This window comes from Nycticebus coucang, chromosome 10 (genome assembly GCF_027406575.1).
Source record: "Nycticebus coucang isolate mNycCou1 chromosome 10, mNycCou1.pri, whole genome shotgun sequence".
Lineage (NCBI taxonomy): Eukaryota > Metazoa > Chordata > Mammalia > Primates > Lorisidae > Nycticebus > Nycticebus coucang.
In genome coordinates, this window is record NC_069789.1 from 59140712 (window position 1) to 59157261 (window position 16550).

Genomic DNA, 16550 nt, shown 5'->3' on the forward strand with positions numbered 1-16550 from the left:
CTCCCCACCTTCTCAGTGCTCAGGACTTGGTCTTCCTGTCTTCCTTATCTGAACTTTCACTCTTTGGAATCTCATCCAGCCTCACAAGTTTAAACTCATCTACATGCCACGGCTCTTACATTTACATGTGAAGCCTCTCCTCTGAACTCCATTCTTGCACATCCAACCGCTTGCTTCCCTGGAAGTGCCTGTTAGATGTGCCAAAGTCAGCATGTCTAAATCTGAACTCCTTCTATGGCTCCTAAAACCTGCACCACGTGCAGCCTTTCGCACTTTGTATGATGCCAACTCCATCCTCCCAGTCACTTAGGACTGAAAGTTTGGACTATTCTTTCTCACATCCAATCTACAGGATTCCCACATCCAAAGCATAAGCAAATTCTTTGGCTCTTTCTTCAAAATATACCATGAATTTAAACAAAAGATGGGACATTCATACAATGGAATGATATCAGCAATGAAGTGGGGAGAAACCTACTCAGTGACAGGAATGAAACTCAGCCATACTTTTGGGTTTCAGAAGCCAGACACAAAGGCAGCTTGATTCCATTTACCGAAGTCCGAGAACAAGAAAAATCAATCTATAAAGATAAAGGTCAAAATAGCAGTTACCTTTCGAAGGACATTGACTGGAGGGTCCTTATGGAATGTTGAGAATGTCCTAAATATTGATTTGAGTGGTGGTACAATTTATTGAACTATATACTTAAGATTTATGCACTTTATTGTACAAAAAAAGTACCTCAATAAAAATGAAATAAAAAGTTAAAATTTAAAAATTCACATCCAGAACGAACCACTTGTCATCACCTCCTCTGCTATCGTTCAGATTCAAGCCACCTCCGTCTTCTCTCACCTGAATTACTGCAATAGCTTCTAACCAGTCCCCTGATTGCACACTTGCCCCTAAAGCATATTCTCAACACAGCAGCCAGAATGATCCATTAAAGCCTAACTCAGATTATCTCTGCCCTAACCCCACAATGGCTCCCCATTTTACTCAGAGTAAAAATCACTGTCTTTCCAAAGGCCATATACTTGTGGGCTGGTGGCCCATTATCTCTGACCACTCTCCCCTTTCTGGCTCTATCCCAGCCCTGCAGGCCTCCATACTAGTCCCCAAACACTTCAAGCAAATTCCTACTCTAGGGCTTTCGCTCTAGTTCTTTCCCTCACATGGCATACCCACCCCATATCGGCATGGCATATTCCCTCACCTCCAGGGTTTTGCTCAAGTGGTACCTTCTAAATGAAGCCTCACAGAGTACCCTATTTAAAGTTGCAACTCGTGGCCAGGTGGGGTGGCTTACACCAATAATCTAGCACTCTCGGAGGCTGAGGCAGGTGGATTGCTTGAGCTCAGGAGATGGAGACCAGCCAGAGCAAGAGTGAGACCCAGGCTCTACTAAAAATGGAAAAACTAGCCAGGCGTAGTGGTGGGCACCTGTAGTTTCAGCTACTCAGGAGACTGAGGCAAAAGGATTGCTAAGGCCCGAGACTTTAAGGTTGCTGTGAGCTATGATGCCACAGCACTCTACCCAGGGTCTCAAAAAAATAAATAAATAAAGTTGCAACCCTTTCTCCCCAGCTCCATCCTGCCATTTCCAATCCCATTTACCCTGCTCTTTTTTTCTCTTTTCAATAGCACCTTTTTACCTTCTAACATACTCTATCATTTAGGTATTGTGTTTATTATTTAGCATCTGTTCTCCAATTCATTAGAATTCAGGCTCCAAGAGGATATCTGCTGAGTTAATGAATATATTCCAAGTATCTCCAATAGTGCCTGGCTCATGTGAGGCACTCAGTGTTTGTTGAATGAATGAACAAATGAGTTGACCTATCTCACTGGTGGTGAGAGTGAGGATACACTAATACACTCTCTATGTATTAGAGCCCTGTCTGGGGGCAAACCAGGGCCTCCCCTCCCAAAGAGCAGAGTTCTAGAAGTGGGTGTCAGGAAGACAGTCCTGAAGGGCCTCTCACACATGCCCTGGGCCGCAGAGAATAGGATCTAGCTGCGGAGCCAGCCACTGTGAGGAGTCAGTGCCAGCCTCCTTCCATCCCCACTCTCACCACAGGAGGGGTGGGAGTTTCTCCTTGGCCATCTTAGCTGTAGTTAATTCATAATCTTGTGAATGACCAAGAGCCCCCAGACAGAGTAGAGACGAGACCAGCCTGCTCATCTCTGTGTCCCCAGGCCTGGCAAAGTGCCTGGCACGTAGCAGGTGCTTGACGCATGTTTATGAAATAGGTAATGATGTCAGCCCAACCTCACACTCTGTAATCCTGCTGGGAAATAAACTGTCAAGGTAAGGAGCAAGACAGAAAAAGATAGCCCCATCTCCTCTTCTTTGGGGTCAGGGAGCCCCCTACCAGCTGCCCCTATGTCTTTGTTCACCTTCAAGCCAGTATTTCCTATGGGACAGGGATACCAAGGCCCAAACACCTGCCTCCCCTTCCCCTTCCCATGCCCCCCAACCCATTGACCAGCCTTTTCTTTGTATTAGAGCAGCAGGTAGCCTCTTCAGAACTTGAATTGAGAAGGCCGGGGTTAAAGGAGTGATTAATACAGCCCGAGGAGCTATGTCTCTCAGCCTCCTTCCTCTCAGCTCTGTGCGTCTGTGCCCACCTGCCAGATGAGGCCAACCAGAAAACACCACACTCCAAACTGTCTACCCTGAAGACTGCTTTCCAGAGGCAAATAAACAGGATGTCCAGGCCTGAATGACCAGGCAATGAGAACTAGACCTGGGGCCCATATAGCCCTGTCCTACCTAGCCCAGAAGGGCAAGTGGCCTGAGGAATGCCAAACATCCCCTGGAGATTCATAGTGTGGGTGAAACTAGATAGGGGAAGGAGTTAGAATAAGGGGGTTATTTAACCTCACAAGAAAATCCTTACAGATAGAGGCTATGCTACATACCAGGAAGCACAACCCAGGGTTCTAGTCTTGGCTCTGACCCTACAAACAATGTAAATCATTGAAGTGTTTTTTGTAAGAATAAAAAATCAGTAACAATCTATATAGCCAAGCATATAGGAATGAGTACTTAAGCATGATATCTAAATATTCATTGATTCAAAAATGTTTACAGCACATTACTTTGCGCCAGGCACGGGGGTAAGGGGTTACATGGGTATGTAAGCAGACGTAGTCCTGGCCCTCTAAGCATTTACCAAGCCCAGAAAGAGAGACATTGAATAGGAAACTATCTAGGCATGAGGGACAGACGTGGAAGGAGAAGTAGATCCAACTTGAGTCCTTAACAGAGGAAACTAACCTAATCCAGGTGGGGAGGGGACCAGGGAAAGCCTCCCTAAGGAGGGGCTGTTTTAGCTGAGGCTAGAAGATGAGTCATAATACAATCCAATATTATACCATCATAAAAATCCTTAGAAAATAACTTTAGTTGACGTAGGGAAATGCTCATAATGTAATGTAAAGTGAATAAAATGGGATATAAACCATATATATAGATAGATGTTCTCAATATATAAAAATAATATATCTATATATGTGTATGTATGAGTGGAAAAATTTTCTGGAACACCAAAATGTTAACTGTAGTTCTCTGTAGGTGGTGGAATTACTGGGGATTTTGTCGTCTTTATTCTTTCCCAGTTTTTCACAATCTACATGGATTGTATAATGCTCAGAAATAAACATCGAAAGTCCAGGTGTGGCCCCTACAGCTCTACCCCAGGGCCCCTGGGTTCCAGGGTTCTCCAGAAGGTGCCCTGGCATTCCCTTGACTCCAAGCGGCACTGACATCTCAGCGGGCTGCTCCTCAAGCATTTAGTGACTTCCAGGAAGCCATCCCAACACCAGATGGAGGAAGCCTTAGCACTTGAAACTGAATCCTGGTGCTTCTTCAACACCAGGTCCCCCTGGTGCAACATACTTCTCTTATCATAACCTACCTGAAAGCTATCCTCCATTCAGAGAAATTATTTTTTCAACCACAAAGTGATTTCACTGCATCACACTCCCCCTCTAAGCCTGCCACTGATTTGTGTTTTTCCTTTCAGTTCTTTGAGGAGAAGATGATTGCTACGAGCTCTTCTACTCTAGCCCCTTACATCAGAGGCAAACAAGCAAGACTGGGGGAGGAAAGAACCCCAGCTTGCTCGAGCTCCCTGGGCCTCAGTTTCCTCCTCAGTGTACAAGTGTACAAGGTTGGGCTTCGGGCTTCCTCCAACTCCTCTTCCTTCTCAGACACTCTACCAAGGTGCCCAACCTGTGGCCTGCGGGCTGCACACAGATTATTTGAGGATTATTTTGCTTATCTATGGTGTCAGATAATGCAAAAAGTATGCACAGACCTTTTTTCCCTCATTAGCTTATATTTGTGTATTTACTATTTGTGTGTTTACTCTTATTCTTCCAACCTAGGGGACAAAAAGAAAAAAGGCTAGACATCCCTGCTGGTCCTAGAACCCATCCATCCTTAGACAGAGGGTCTGGAGATGGTCTATCTGTCTTGAAAGCAGATGGCAAGGCGGCGCCTGTGGCTCAAAGGGGTAGGGCACCAGCCCCATATGCTGGAGGTGGTGGGTTCAAACCCAGCCCTGGCCAAACTGCAAAAAAAAAAAAAAAGAAAGCAGTTGGCAAACCTGAGAGCAACTGTTTCAGGACCCAGAGGCCACAGATGGTCACCTGCTAGGGTATGACCCATAGTCAACTAATACCTGTATCCAGATGCCCCAGTCATCCCTCACCACCAATGCTCACTCAGTATGACTCCCTGGTACCCAGGGTCACGTCTACCTTTGACTTGTGTCAGGGTACATGAGGCAATTTAGTTGTCACGAGAAGGCCAGGCTAGCCAGAGTGGGAAAGCTAAATCGAGGACCCAAAACTAACACAGGGGTCCTCAAACTACGGCCCACAGGCCACATGCGCCCGCCAAGGACATTGATCCGGCCCTCCAGGTGTTTTTGGCACCGCTGCCTGTCCTGCTACAGTGCGCATGTGTGGAATGTGTGCGGCACTCTCCGACTCCCCTCCTCTCTGTCTCTCAACTCCTCCTCTCAGTCACGGGACTAACTGATGCACATTTGCATCACTTGTTACCACTAGCAGTAACAAATATGGAATCAGACATTGACCATCTCATTAGCCAAAAGTAGGCCCTTGGTTCCCATTGAAATACTCGTAAGTTTGTTGATTTAACTTTAGTTGTTCTTCATTTTAAATATTGTATTTGTTCCCATTTTTTTTTAAATTCAAAATAAGATATGTGCAGTGTGCATAGGAATTTGTTCATAGTTTTTTTTTTAAACTATAGTCCGGCCCTCCAACGGTCTGAGGGACAGTGAACTGGCCCCCTGTTTAAAAAGTTTGAGGACCTCTGAGCTAACATGCTCTGGTCTACCAGATTTCCTTTCCTTTTGCCCAAGCTATGGCCTAGCATGCCAGGCCTCCCCTGATCCCTGCTTGCTTCCCCTGGTCAGCAGCCCAGTTAGGCAGCCTTCCAGCCGTGGACAGAGGCAGGGCTGCCAGGGGCTCAACTGCCCATTGGAGTGAAGGTGAGGAGGGAGGACAAGATGTTGTATGTGGGCTGAGCACAGGCCATTGGCAAAGACTAGAGGAGAAAAATCACCCCACCAACAGCTTTGAGGAAACTCCTCCAGAAATCCTACAGTCTTGGGCTGATCCAAGATGCACATGAATTTACTGGTTAAAGGCATTTGTTAGGCCTGTATTCAAATCCCTCATCTGCTCCTGACAGCTGCTTGGGCAAGTTACTGAACCTCCCTAAGCCTTAGACTAAAGTTTATCTAAAGAATTGTCTATAGAATGGGAAGAACAATCGTCTGTACTAGTGAGAGCCTATGAACATAAAATAGGGGTGGGGAGGGGGCATAAAACATAGTCCTGAGAAACACACACACTGGCTAGGAGCTAAAAAAAATACAATGGAACAAAACTCCCACAGGATCCAACACAGCGCTGGCAGGAGTCAGGATAAGGAAGAAGCACAGGGAGGTGGAGCCTAAAGGAACCTCAGAGATCCCAAATCCAACCCCTTTGTTTAACAGATAGCAGGGAGCAAAAGCTCAGAGAGGATGAAAAACTTGTCTAATGTTGCAGAGCTAGTTAGTAACAGGGCAAGGTTCAAACTCAGGTCTGGCTGGCTGACAAATACCCGCTGCCCCTTCACTCCACTCTGACCCATCTGCCACAGATAGCCCCCCCTTGCTAGGGTCTCCTTCCCACAGGGACTTTAGTCAGGGAGTCCTTGTTAGCCTTCTTCTCTACAACTAGCCCCCTCTAGTAGACACCAAATTACCACAGAGTGCCATAAAGAAAGCCCTGAGTGAAGGGGTGGGAGGACAAGTGACGGAGATTCCCGAGAACTAGGAGCTGAAGGGATTGGGGTATCAATTACCAAGCATGTGGAGGTACTATGCAAATAACATGCAAACTACATATAAATGACCCCAGGTTATTGATGAATCAATAATTTGAGCTTTTTAAAAGAATTTGTAACTGGATCACACTATATGATGTGAATCTGTTTTCTCTCTTGGCTTTTTGCTAAGTGGAAAGACATAAAATTTTGTGGTTGACGGACCAAACCATGCCTCACTCAGTGAGGGGTCAGCTGACTTATGGATCCAGATGCCCCAGACACACCTCATCACCCATGCTCTCTCAGTACCACTCCCCGGTACCCAGGGTCATGTCTACCTTTGACTGGTGTCAGAGCAGCAAGCCATACCTGGGGACCTCTGGCTGAGACCTCTGACAGACAGCAGCCGTCTGATCCCAGCTGCCCAGTTTTCCTGCAGAGGGCCTAGGCAGTGACAGACAAGGCCTCGGGGGCCCAATACCACAGTCAGGTCTGTGCTTGAGGAGCTAGGCCCCAGAAGCCCTTCCCTAACTCAGGAGAGAGGCTCCTCTTCATGGGGCAGGACACTGCCCAGCACTACTGGTAGTGTCTCTGAAGGTGGGGGCAGCTACAGTCAGCACAATGAGGTAGAAGTGGCAAACTTAATCCACAGCAAGAAGGTTAGAGGTTAGACTTCTGGGAGGCCTGCCTGAGATTTAACTGTGCACGCTCTAAAAAGTTGGCCAATTTAATCAGCATATACTGAGTATCTGCAATGTGTCAGACATGAGCTGGGCATTCTGAAGAATTTGCAGAAACACACAAAATGTGGTCACTGCCTGGGTCACTGCCCCTGAGGCATCAATAATCCACCAGAGGAGAAAAAATACATGTAGACATAACTTAGCAGTATTTTGACACTTCCTGGGAAATGTGTGTGTGTGTGTGTGTGTGTATTGCCATGGAAGAGCATGAGCGGGGCGGGGGGGGAGGCAGGGAAGGGCTTACCTATCCAGGCCCACTTAAAGCAATACATTAAAAATAATAATAATAAAACTACAAAGACCTGCTATTTATGGCTCATATGTATGATGTTAGGCATAAATAAGCACTTTGTGTGTATAAGTTCATTGTGTTCTTCCAAATGGGAGTAGATACTACTATTATCGTTCCCTTTTATAGTGAGGAAATTAAAGTTTAACAAGGTTAAATAAGTAACTTTCCCCAGGTCACACAGCTAAAATTCAGAGCAAGGATTTGAATCCAGGAGCCTCTGTACAGGCCCTACCTGGGTCCTCAGGGGACAGCTCCTCAAGACCCCAGCTCCAAGGTAACAATAGCTGCCTCCTAGAGGCTGACAGGCAGCCTGGTTTCCACAGAGCAGCCAACCCCAGCCCACCCCCAAGGAGCAAGCAGGGCACATTCTATGGTCACCATCTCTGTCACAACACGATGGGGCCTTGGCTTGCTTGGCACCCACTCAGCAGATAGAATTTCTGGAGCAGCCTTCCTACACCTGCACATCTGTGAGTTTCCAAATGTGGCAACATTTTGTCACAGTGGTCAGGCTCAGAGACCCAGTTCTTCTAATGGGCTGAGACGAGCCTTATCTGTGCAGCCCAGCAACAACCTGGACTAAGGCAGCATGCAGGCCCCTCAGGGGCTGAGCTCACGGCTTTCTGGCTGCATTCCCTTCTTTACCCTACTTTCCCTGGGAAACCTGGAGGTTGTGAGGGAAGTAAACAGGGCAGAGTGACAAGCATCAAGGTGCTGGGAATGGGGGAATTAGAAAGGAAAGCAGATGGTTGGATCAAGGCTTTGGATCAAGGTTTCCCAAGCAGCTTCAAGAGACCCTCTGAATCTTAGTTTCCCCTTCTCGGCTCCTGCTTCACCTCCCTTACAGGGTCACAATAACAACAGGAAAAAAAAAATGTATATGAAAAGAAGTCTTTAGAAAGTTAAAAGTGCACAAATGTAACACAAAGGGAGACATATGGGTGCCTAGGCCTGCCGGACAAGGGGCCAAGTGAAGCCAGAGGCCCTACATCTGAGACAGGAAAGCTACCGCTGAGGATGGCAGGTGCCATAGACATCCAGAGCTCCCCAGTAGAAAAGCAATCTACTAGTGACAAGAATTCAAATAGGGGGCAAGCATGCCTCACAAAAGTGTCCCAGCAGGGTCAGTCCCTGGCAGTATGCCCAGGCACTCAATGGCACTTGGTAGCCCAGGCACTGCCTGGTGATGAGATTATGGCCTGGCAGGTCTGGGCAGGGAGCCCCAGTGTGGACTGGACACCCACGCTGAGAACTGCACCACCAGGATATCCACCCCAGAGCTGCCTGGAAGTAGCATAAGCACCTCTACCGTGAATAGCAAACACACACGTGGGTTTGCAACAGAATAGGAATGTTAAGAGCAGACAGCAGCATTTCTTCCTCCTCCTGTCTGCAACAGAGATCCCAGAAGTAGGAGTGGGGCAGAAGTAATCAGACCATTTGGTTCAGCAGGACAGCCCCAGAGGGTGTAGCTGCTGGCACAGAGTACCTGGAGAAGAAGAGAGCTAAAGAGAGCCTTCAGGAAGCTGTGTGGGGCTGGTTGGAGAAGCAGCCCTCCTGGTCCCAGTGTGCCACCCTCTCAGTGTGTCCACACTCCTGCCCTAGCTCTCTGCTCTGACCCTTCCTGTTCTCTGGGACTGGTGGAGCTCAGCTCCTCCCTACACAGCACTCACTGTGGCCCCGCTTGGTGGCCCCTACAAATCCCCACCTCTGTCCTAGGCCTGACAGGCAGGCTGGGATTCCCTGGCTACAGCAGCTTCAACTCTGGGGTCCTGGGCACCACCAGGTTCATGTCGCTGCAGTCACCCAGCCACCTCCTGCTTCTCTGTACTACAGAGCAGACCACAGAAAGGCAGAGGGAGAACTGGGACATAATGGCCCAGATGATCCCTGGCTTACCTGGGGTCTTATGCTCTACTTATATCCTTTCTAAATGGCCTTCAAGCCAGCCAGTGTAGGGTGCTGAGAGTACCTTCGGCTGCTGTGGACTCACCGGAGAGGGATCTTGACACGAAGGTATCGGTCCACAGCAATGGCCAGCAGGGCCAGGATGGAGCTCTGGGTGAGGATAAGGACTGGGCAGGCAACCATGAGGCAGGTGTGGAAGTAGGTCTGTGGCCCAATGTTGATGAGGATAGCAAGTGGGATGACCAGGGCACCCACTGCCACATCAGCCACCGCCAGTGACACAATGAAGCAGAAGGTGGCATCCCGCAGAGCCTGGTTCACCTTCACGGCCCAGATCACCAGCACGTTCCCAGGCACGGAGACCAGGGCAATGAGCACCTCGATGCTGATGTAGGCCGCCTGGAAGGCCGTGATGGAGGGTGGCATGGTGGACACAGGCTGGGCACATCAGCAGACAGGCACGAAGGGAAGCAAGGCAGGGACCTGTGGTCACGAAAGCCTGGGGTAGGGAGGCCTGCCTGGGAGGCTGGAACTCCCGCTGCCCCGTGGAGATGTGCCCCACTTGGCATATCCGGCGCCTGCGCAGGCTGGCAGGGGTCCCTGGCCCTTGCCCTGCCTAATCTTTGTCCCCTCCCCTTCAAATCCCCAGAGGTTCCATTCAGCAACTTAAAATAGCAGCACTCACTCCTCCACTGGCTTTTTTATCAGGTGTGAGGCAGCTCCCAGCACACACACACACACACACACACACACAACGCAGGGGTCTCCCATGCCGGCCTCTGCCCACCCCTACCCACAGAACAGGACACAGGGAGCTCACCATCCTGCCCACTGGCTGGCAGGGGTTCTAGAGCCAGTGCCCAAACTTCCCAGGCCCTGGTGCCGCCCAGAGCCCCGGAACCGCGCCGGCCGGGCTGGGCTGGGCTCTGAACACTGAGCTGCAGCTCATAGTCCTCCAGGCTCCCGCCGCAGCGCAACCAGCCCGGCCTTTCAAGCAATCACATGGTGCGACAGAGGCTCAGCCCCGGCCGCTTTTAAAGAGGTAGCGCCCCTGTTCCTCACCTGGGACTGGGGTGGCAGGCGTGGGACCGGGGGACTGAGTCCAGGAACAGGCCAGCGCGCAGGCTCCGGAATCCTCAGAGTGCGCGCACACTTGCCCTGCGCCCACCCATCGGAGATGCTGCTGGTGCCTGGCCCTGTAGCGGTACCCTGGTCCCGCTCCAGCTCTGTCGGGAACCCTTATTGGTCGCCTGCCCCAAGGGGGCATTCCAGTCGCTTCTTTCAGCAATCTCCTGCACCCACACTGGGGATCCCCAAGGGCAAACCGAGGCTCAGACTTACCCAAGGTCACCAAAGCTGGCAGACCTCCCAGCCACCTGAGCTGTTCTGTCCTAGTGCCCTCACACCTCGACGCCTTCAGTAGCTTTTCTCTCAGGGGATGCCTGGAAAACCCCAGGTCGGCCTATTAGGTCCAGCGGGGTGGTAGGTGACTGGGACTAGAATAGGGCACCGGCGCCTCCGTCGCCCCCGGCGCGGGAGCTGAGTGACAATTCGGCTCCGCACACCGGGAGGGGGCGGGGGCGGCGGCGGCACCCGCGGGCCCCTCCCTCCTCATCCTCCATCTCCCCACCACCTCCTCTAAACAAAGGAAGTGATACTGGGTGAGGAAAGCTGAAAAAATGTGAGCTTTTAGAAGGATCCGGTGTGTGCACTCAGCCCCAGGGCCGGACAGAGGTGCCACCTTCCCATTCAAAATGCGGGATGCCCCAGAGTCTGGTCTGGTCTCCAGCTACCCCTCACCGTGACAGCGCAGCGTCCCCGGCGGTGCTCCAGAATGCCCACGGTCAGACCTCCCACGGCGGGGAGATGGTAGCCCTGCCTCCTCCCCCAACCCTGAAGCCCTGCTGGCTCCATGAAATCAGTCCCAGCATAGTCTCGGCGGCGCATTACTTTGCAGACTCTGTCCGGAGCCATTATATTCTTTCTCATCCATCTTTCAGAACTGCCTTTTAGTCTATTAGCAATTTCCATTTTGCAGATGAGGATGCTGAGGCTGAGGGAAGTGATCCAGCTTCCCAAGCTCATCTCTGACTCTGTGCCCCTCCTCTTCCTCCCTCTCCCCTTCGGAGCACGGTCCTATGCTGTACGATGTCTAGACCAAGCCCCTCACCTTACAGATAAGAAAGCAGACTCCAGGAAGGAAGGGACTTCTAAGAGGTCACAGGGCAGATTCTAACAGGACCAGAATAAGAAACCCAGGCTCCTGACTCTCTCCACTGTGCCCACAGCCCTCTCTTGGTGCCTCCTGGCAATTTTGGTTTAGATAGCCCATTTGGTATCGACTGATGACCGCTGGGGCAGACCCTGGAAAGAATGGGGTCTTGCAGAAATCCCAAACTGAAAAATTCTTGTCTATAGGTATGAATTGGGAAAGAGCCCTGGGAGAGCAAGGAGAGTCAGAAGGGGGGACCCCAGTGCCATCTAGCCACAATTCAGCCTCTAAAGGCACTGCCCCCTTGTTGGAGCTCAGCATGCCAAGGAGGACGAGCAAACTGCTTCTGCTGGGGGTCTGCAATGAATCACAGTGGGGCATGGGGTAGCTGGGAGGAGAGGATAAGGGTGGTTGAGTCATCCACAGGGGAGCAGGAAGACCAAAGTGGGAAAAGAAAACTTCAATTTCTGCCTTCAGGGAGAGCAAGGAATCCGTGCAGCAGACAACAAAATTTCAATTCTTCCCTAGAGGCTAGTTCGAGAGACTAGGAAGTGTAAACTCTCCTTCCTCCCCTTTCACTCCACTTCTCCCACTGACTTAACAAGCCTGCCTGCTCCCTGTGCCACTCAGACATACATCTTTGCATCCATCTCCTGCCCCTCAGCGATTCCCCCAACTGAACCATTTTGGTTCAAGGCTTTTTCTCAGCTTTCCAATTGCCACTCATCTAGTCGTCCTGGAAACCTGCTAAGACCCAGGCATGACCAGCTTGGGGTAGGGGGTGGGTCATCCTCCCTAACCCTCAGCAGCATCTTCAGCTTTGGAGGCTACCTGAGCTCCCCCGCCCCCGACACACACGTATCTCTGATTCTTCTTACTACGGATTGAATAATTACTATGTGCATTTGCATAATATCTGTAGCTAATTTGTCCCTCAGTTCTGGGCAAAATGAGCCGAAACTTTCCCTTCTCCCGTCTCTCTTTCCACCCTTTCCTTTTCCTAGACCAGGCCTCCTGAGGGATTAGACAGGTGTATTTGAGAACAAAATACACCTGTCTAATCTGGCCATGGCAGGGTCTATCTCAGAGAGCTGCTCTTTGGAGTCCTGTAACCAGGGTGGCAAGAGTTCAAGAGGGGTCAGCGCTGAGCTCGCCTGGGCAGCAAGGCCATTTGGTGTGGTGAAAAGAGCACTTTACTGAGTGTCAGAGAGCTGGAAGCTGACTCCTTGGCCTTACTCTGCCACTCACAGGCTTTGTGGTCTCAGACAGGTGACTTTTCCTCTCCTAGCCTTAGTTTACCCAGCTGTCAAGTGATGGTCTTTCCCACTCCAGCAGCCAGTAAATCCACTCCAAGGGAGAAGAGACAGATTGAGATGGAGACCACAGAGCTGAGTCTTTCCACCTAGAAACCTTTTAAGTTCCAGCTCCCCCTATTCTCCCATGGGGCAGATATCAGGGCTGAGAGAAAGGAAGTTTGTGGTGGAGAGAAGAAGAGAGAGAGGGAAGTCAGAGGTCTGTGGTGGAGAGAGGACAATGTGAGAGGCTATAGGCAGAACAGGCAAAATTAGGAAATCTGCTCTGTATAGCCAGTGACACTAAAAGTACCCACTGGTACCAGGTTGAGATGCCCTGAACAGTGTCTACTGCAAAGCTTCTATTTTGCATGTGACTCTGGGATCAAGATAATGCCATAGTAAGTATAAAGCCCTCCATGGCCTGGTCATCACTCCCACTCCCCCTTTACCTCTTGGTCCTACTTCTGTCCTTTCAAAGGCCCTGACCCTGCAGCCTCTCCACTGTGGGCAACGGTGAATGGGGAAGGGGAGGGCTGAAGTGGAAGCTTATCTTGGGGGCAACCCTGCAGAGCAGCCCTGCATCTTCTCCTTCTGGAGCTCTCCAAACTGGACTAGAATCCCAGATAAGGAAGAGCTGCCCACGAAGGCTGAAGTTATCATCCCTCTACACCCTTGGGAGCCAAGGAAGGCAAGGGTTAGAGGGAGGTGTCAAGGCTTGGCTCGGCTCAGCCCCTGTTGTAGGTTAGGGATGGATGAAGTTTTGGAATTTTCCTCTGTCCCTTTCCAGCAGGCATGAGGATATTTTGGTCCCTGTCTCATTTTTTCAGCATTACTCTGGGCAGTGGATGTACACAGAGCAGAATTGTTGGGTAAGGGCAGGCACTTGGAACAAAAAGATTTCTGGATGACCGGGTAGCCCCTGGCCCTTCCCACAAGGGGCACATTACCATGCCCTGTCTGCCCCTGCAGTGACAACTTCCTGAAAGTTCCCTTCCTCTCCTTTTTCACCACCATCTAGGTCTCTCTGGCTCCCTTCCCTCAGGTCAGGCCTCCTATGAGGAAATATGGGGCCTGTAGAAAGAGCACGGGCTGCGAGTTCCCCTGTGTGTTTGTGAGGAGAGCAGGAGGCATGGGAGAGGTCAGAGCCATTAGCCCGTGTTCCTCCACACAGCATGGAACTGTTCTTAAATCCTGAAGCAAGGTTGTTGCTTTCAAGTCTTTCTTAGCCTCATCATTCATTCATTCTTCATTTATTTATTTTAGCCCACATTTATTGAGCACCTTTTGCGTATTAGACAGTGGGTGGCTGAGGACTGAGGATATAGGCATAAGGAAGCCATAGTCTCCGCTGCAGTCTCCAGAAAGAATTCACAGTCGGGTAGGAACTCATAAGGCAAAAATGATCCCAATACACAGTCAGGACATGCCTCTGGTGTGTAGCCTTCGTCTTTTCTACCTCCACCTGTATGTGCTCCTTCTAATTGAACTTCAGTAGGGATGATAAAGATCTAATGCCAGAGCGGGGAAGACGGCCTCTAACTTGGGGGTCTTGATGTACCAAGGGCCCTTAGGGCTCTGCAGATAAACCTCAGGGCCTCTGAGTCTGGGAAGAGAGTCAAGTCTTGGGGCTCAGGGACCACCTATTTTGTATATTTATTTCATATGTAAATCTCTGGCAGAAGACTTTCTTTGAACATAAGATTCTATTAGCTCTGTGGCTTAAAAAAATAAAAGTGAATAGCTGAGCTTCAACATGGCTCCTGCAGATAGGGAAACTGAGGCCCACAGAAGGAATAAGTTTGTCCAACCCCACTCAGGAATCAGGGACAAAGCCTGGCACCTGAGAAGGGTCCTGGAAACGAGCAAACCTCTGAGCTCTGGTCTTAACTAGCCCTCAGGGAATCCCTCAGACATCAGCCCTTTAAACTCAGAACTTGATAAAACCAGGGTTCTTGGCTTTCACACCCTCTCCATCTCTCAGGGGAGGAAGGCAGGGGCTGCAAACATACTTACAGGAAACTAGCTAGTTGCAGGTAGACACACGTTTATATAATAATAAAGGTCCCTTACAGGTGCACAGCAGTTTAGTGTTTATGAAGAAATTCTCACAGATGGCATCTCGTTTACCGCTCACCACACAGCTGGGTGGTCACAAAGCAGGTGTTATTAATACCTAATCACAGATGAAGAAGCCGAGTCTGAGAGGTTTAAGGGAAGCCATGTGGCAGAGCTGAGACTGGAACCCAGGTTGTCCCAGGCATGACATGGGAGTAATGTGTTCTGCTCTGAAGGAGTGTGTGAGGCTTGGGTCTGATTGGCATTCCTGAGCCATTGGATCTGAGAGGGTTTCCTAGAGGAGGAGAATCGAGCAGCCCCATCGTTCATTTATCTACTTGGTATTTAGTGAAGAACTACTATTCAGATACCCTCTAAGACAGGCGTCCTCAAACTGCGGCCCGCGGGCCACATGAAGCGGTGTGAATTGTATTTGTTCCCGTTTTGTTTTTTACTTCAAAATAAGATATGTGCAGTGTGCATAGGAATTTGTTCATAGATTTTTTTTTTTTTAACTATAGTCCGGCCCTCCAATGGTCTGAGGGACAGTGAATTGGCCCACTGTTTAAAAAGTTTGAGGACGCCTGCTCTAAGAGCTCCAGACGTGGGGGCTGGAGGCATGGCTGGGGTCAAGCTGGGTTCAGAATTAGCTAGAATTTGAGGTTGTATGTTCCAGGAGTCATAGACAAAGAAGAGCACCCTGCCCGACCTGGGCTGGGAAGGTTTCTGGAGGAAGTAACACACCTCCTGCTCCTTGGAGGAGGCGTAAGACGCTCTGTTCTGTGGAGAAGGGCCATGCTATGGAGGAGGGCTTTGTGTGCGGATGAAAGAACAAACAGACTGAGCAAGGACATGGAAACTGCTCGGCATGTTCTAGGCAAGACAAGGACCTGGCTGGACACTGGCCTCCGGCTGGGCAGCAGTGTAACAGCTAGGGGCCACCCTGCTGGAGGCCCCGAGGGGAGGTTGAGAGGACTGTAGTGGCCGATGCACCCTGTTAAAGCCAGCAGGCCTCAGGCCAGTCCCGGCTTCACCCCTTAGCACTTACCACATATCCCATGCTCCATTATCTTATCCATAAAGGAGAAATAATATTACTTACTTAAAAGTGCTTTTTTACTTACTTAAAAGTGCTCTTTTACTTACTTAAAAGTGCTTTTTAGTTTGTAAATCACTAGATAAATATCACAGTCTACTATATAGGTAATGGGAACCCTTTGAGGATTTTCGAGGATTTTCTGAGGGATCTGAAAGATGGTTTAGGAAGTGCAGAATGGACTGCAGGAGAGGGTGAGAGCAGGGGGACCTATCACAGGCGGGAGCAGGCTCCGTCAGAGATGATAAAAAAAGCTAAACCTAAGAGGAAGCCATGGGAACAGAGAGGATGGATGAGAACCATGTTGTGCAGAAGGACCCCTGGCCTCATTGGCCAGTCAAGTACGGTGGGGGACAGGGGCTGGGGAGGCAAAACTGGATTGCGGATTCAAGCTGGATTCTAAGGATACTGATGACTAGAAGGGAGATATGATGAAGGGGAAGCTGTTGGGGGTGGGGAGAGGGGCAAGATATGAAGTCCACTTGTAGACAGGATGGTTGGGATCCCCTAGGAGGGCCAGTAGGCTCTGGAAATGGGCAGTGAGTGATCAGAGCTGGAGCCAGGTCATCTCAACAGAGATCTCAGGCCCT

General features: G+C 50.0%; 1 protein-coding gene across 2 annotated transcripts in view; it reads right to left on the bottom strand.

The window, feature by feature from the left end:
- The window catches only part of ADORA1 (adenosine A1 receptor), a 34566-nt gene extending 23993 nt beyond the window's left edge, over window positions 1–10573 (bottom strand). Inside the window, exons 1-2 of one of the 2 annotated variants that reach the window (XM_053608328.1) lie at window positions 10365–10573; window positions 9388–9785 (exon numbers count right to left, since the gene is read on the bottom strand). In XM_053608328.1, the coding sequence (XP_053464303.1) occupies window positions 9388–9728 (341 nt within the window). In that variant the 5' untranslated portion in view covers window positions 9729–9785; window positions 10365–10573. Of the gene's footprint in view, window positions 1–9387; window positions 9786–10364 lie in introns of those variants that run through there. The other variant, XM_053608329.1, reaches the window with a different exon arrangement.
- Window positions 10574–16550: the final 5977 nt, after the last annotated feature.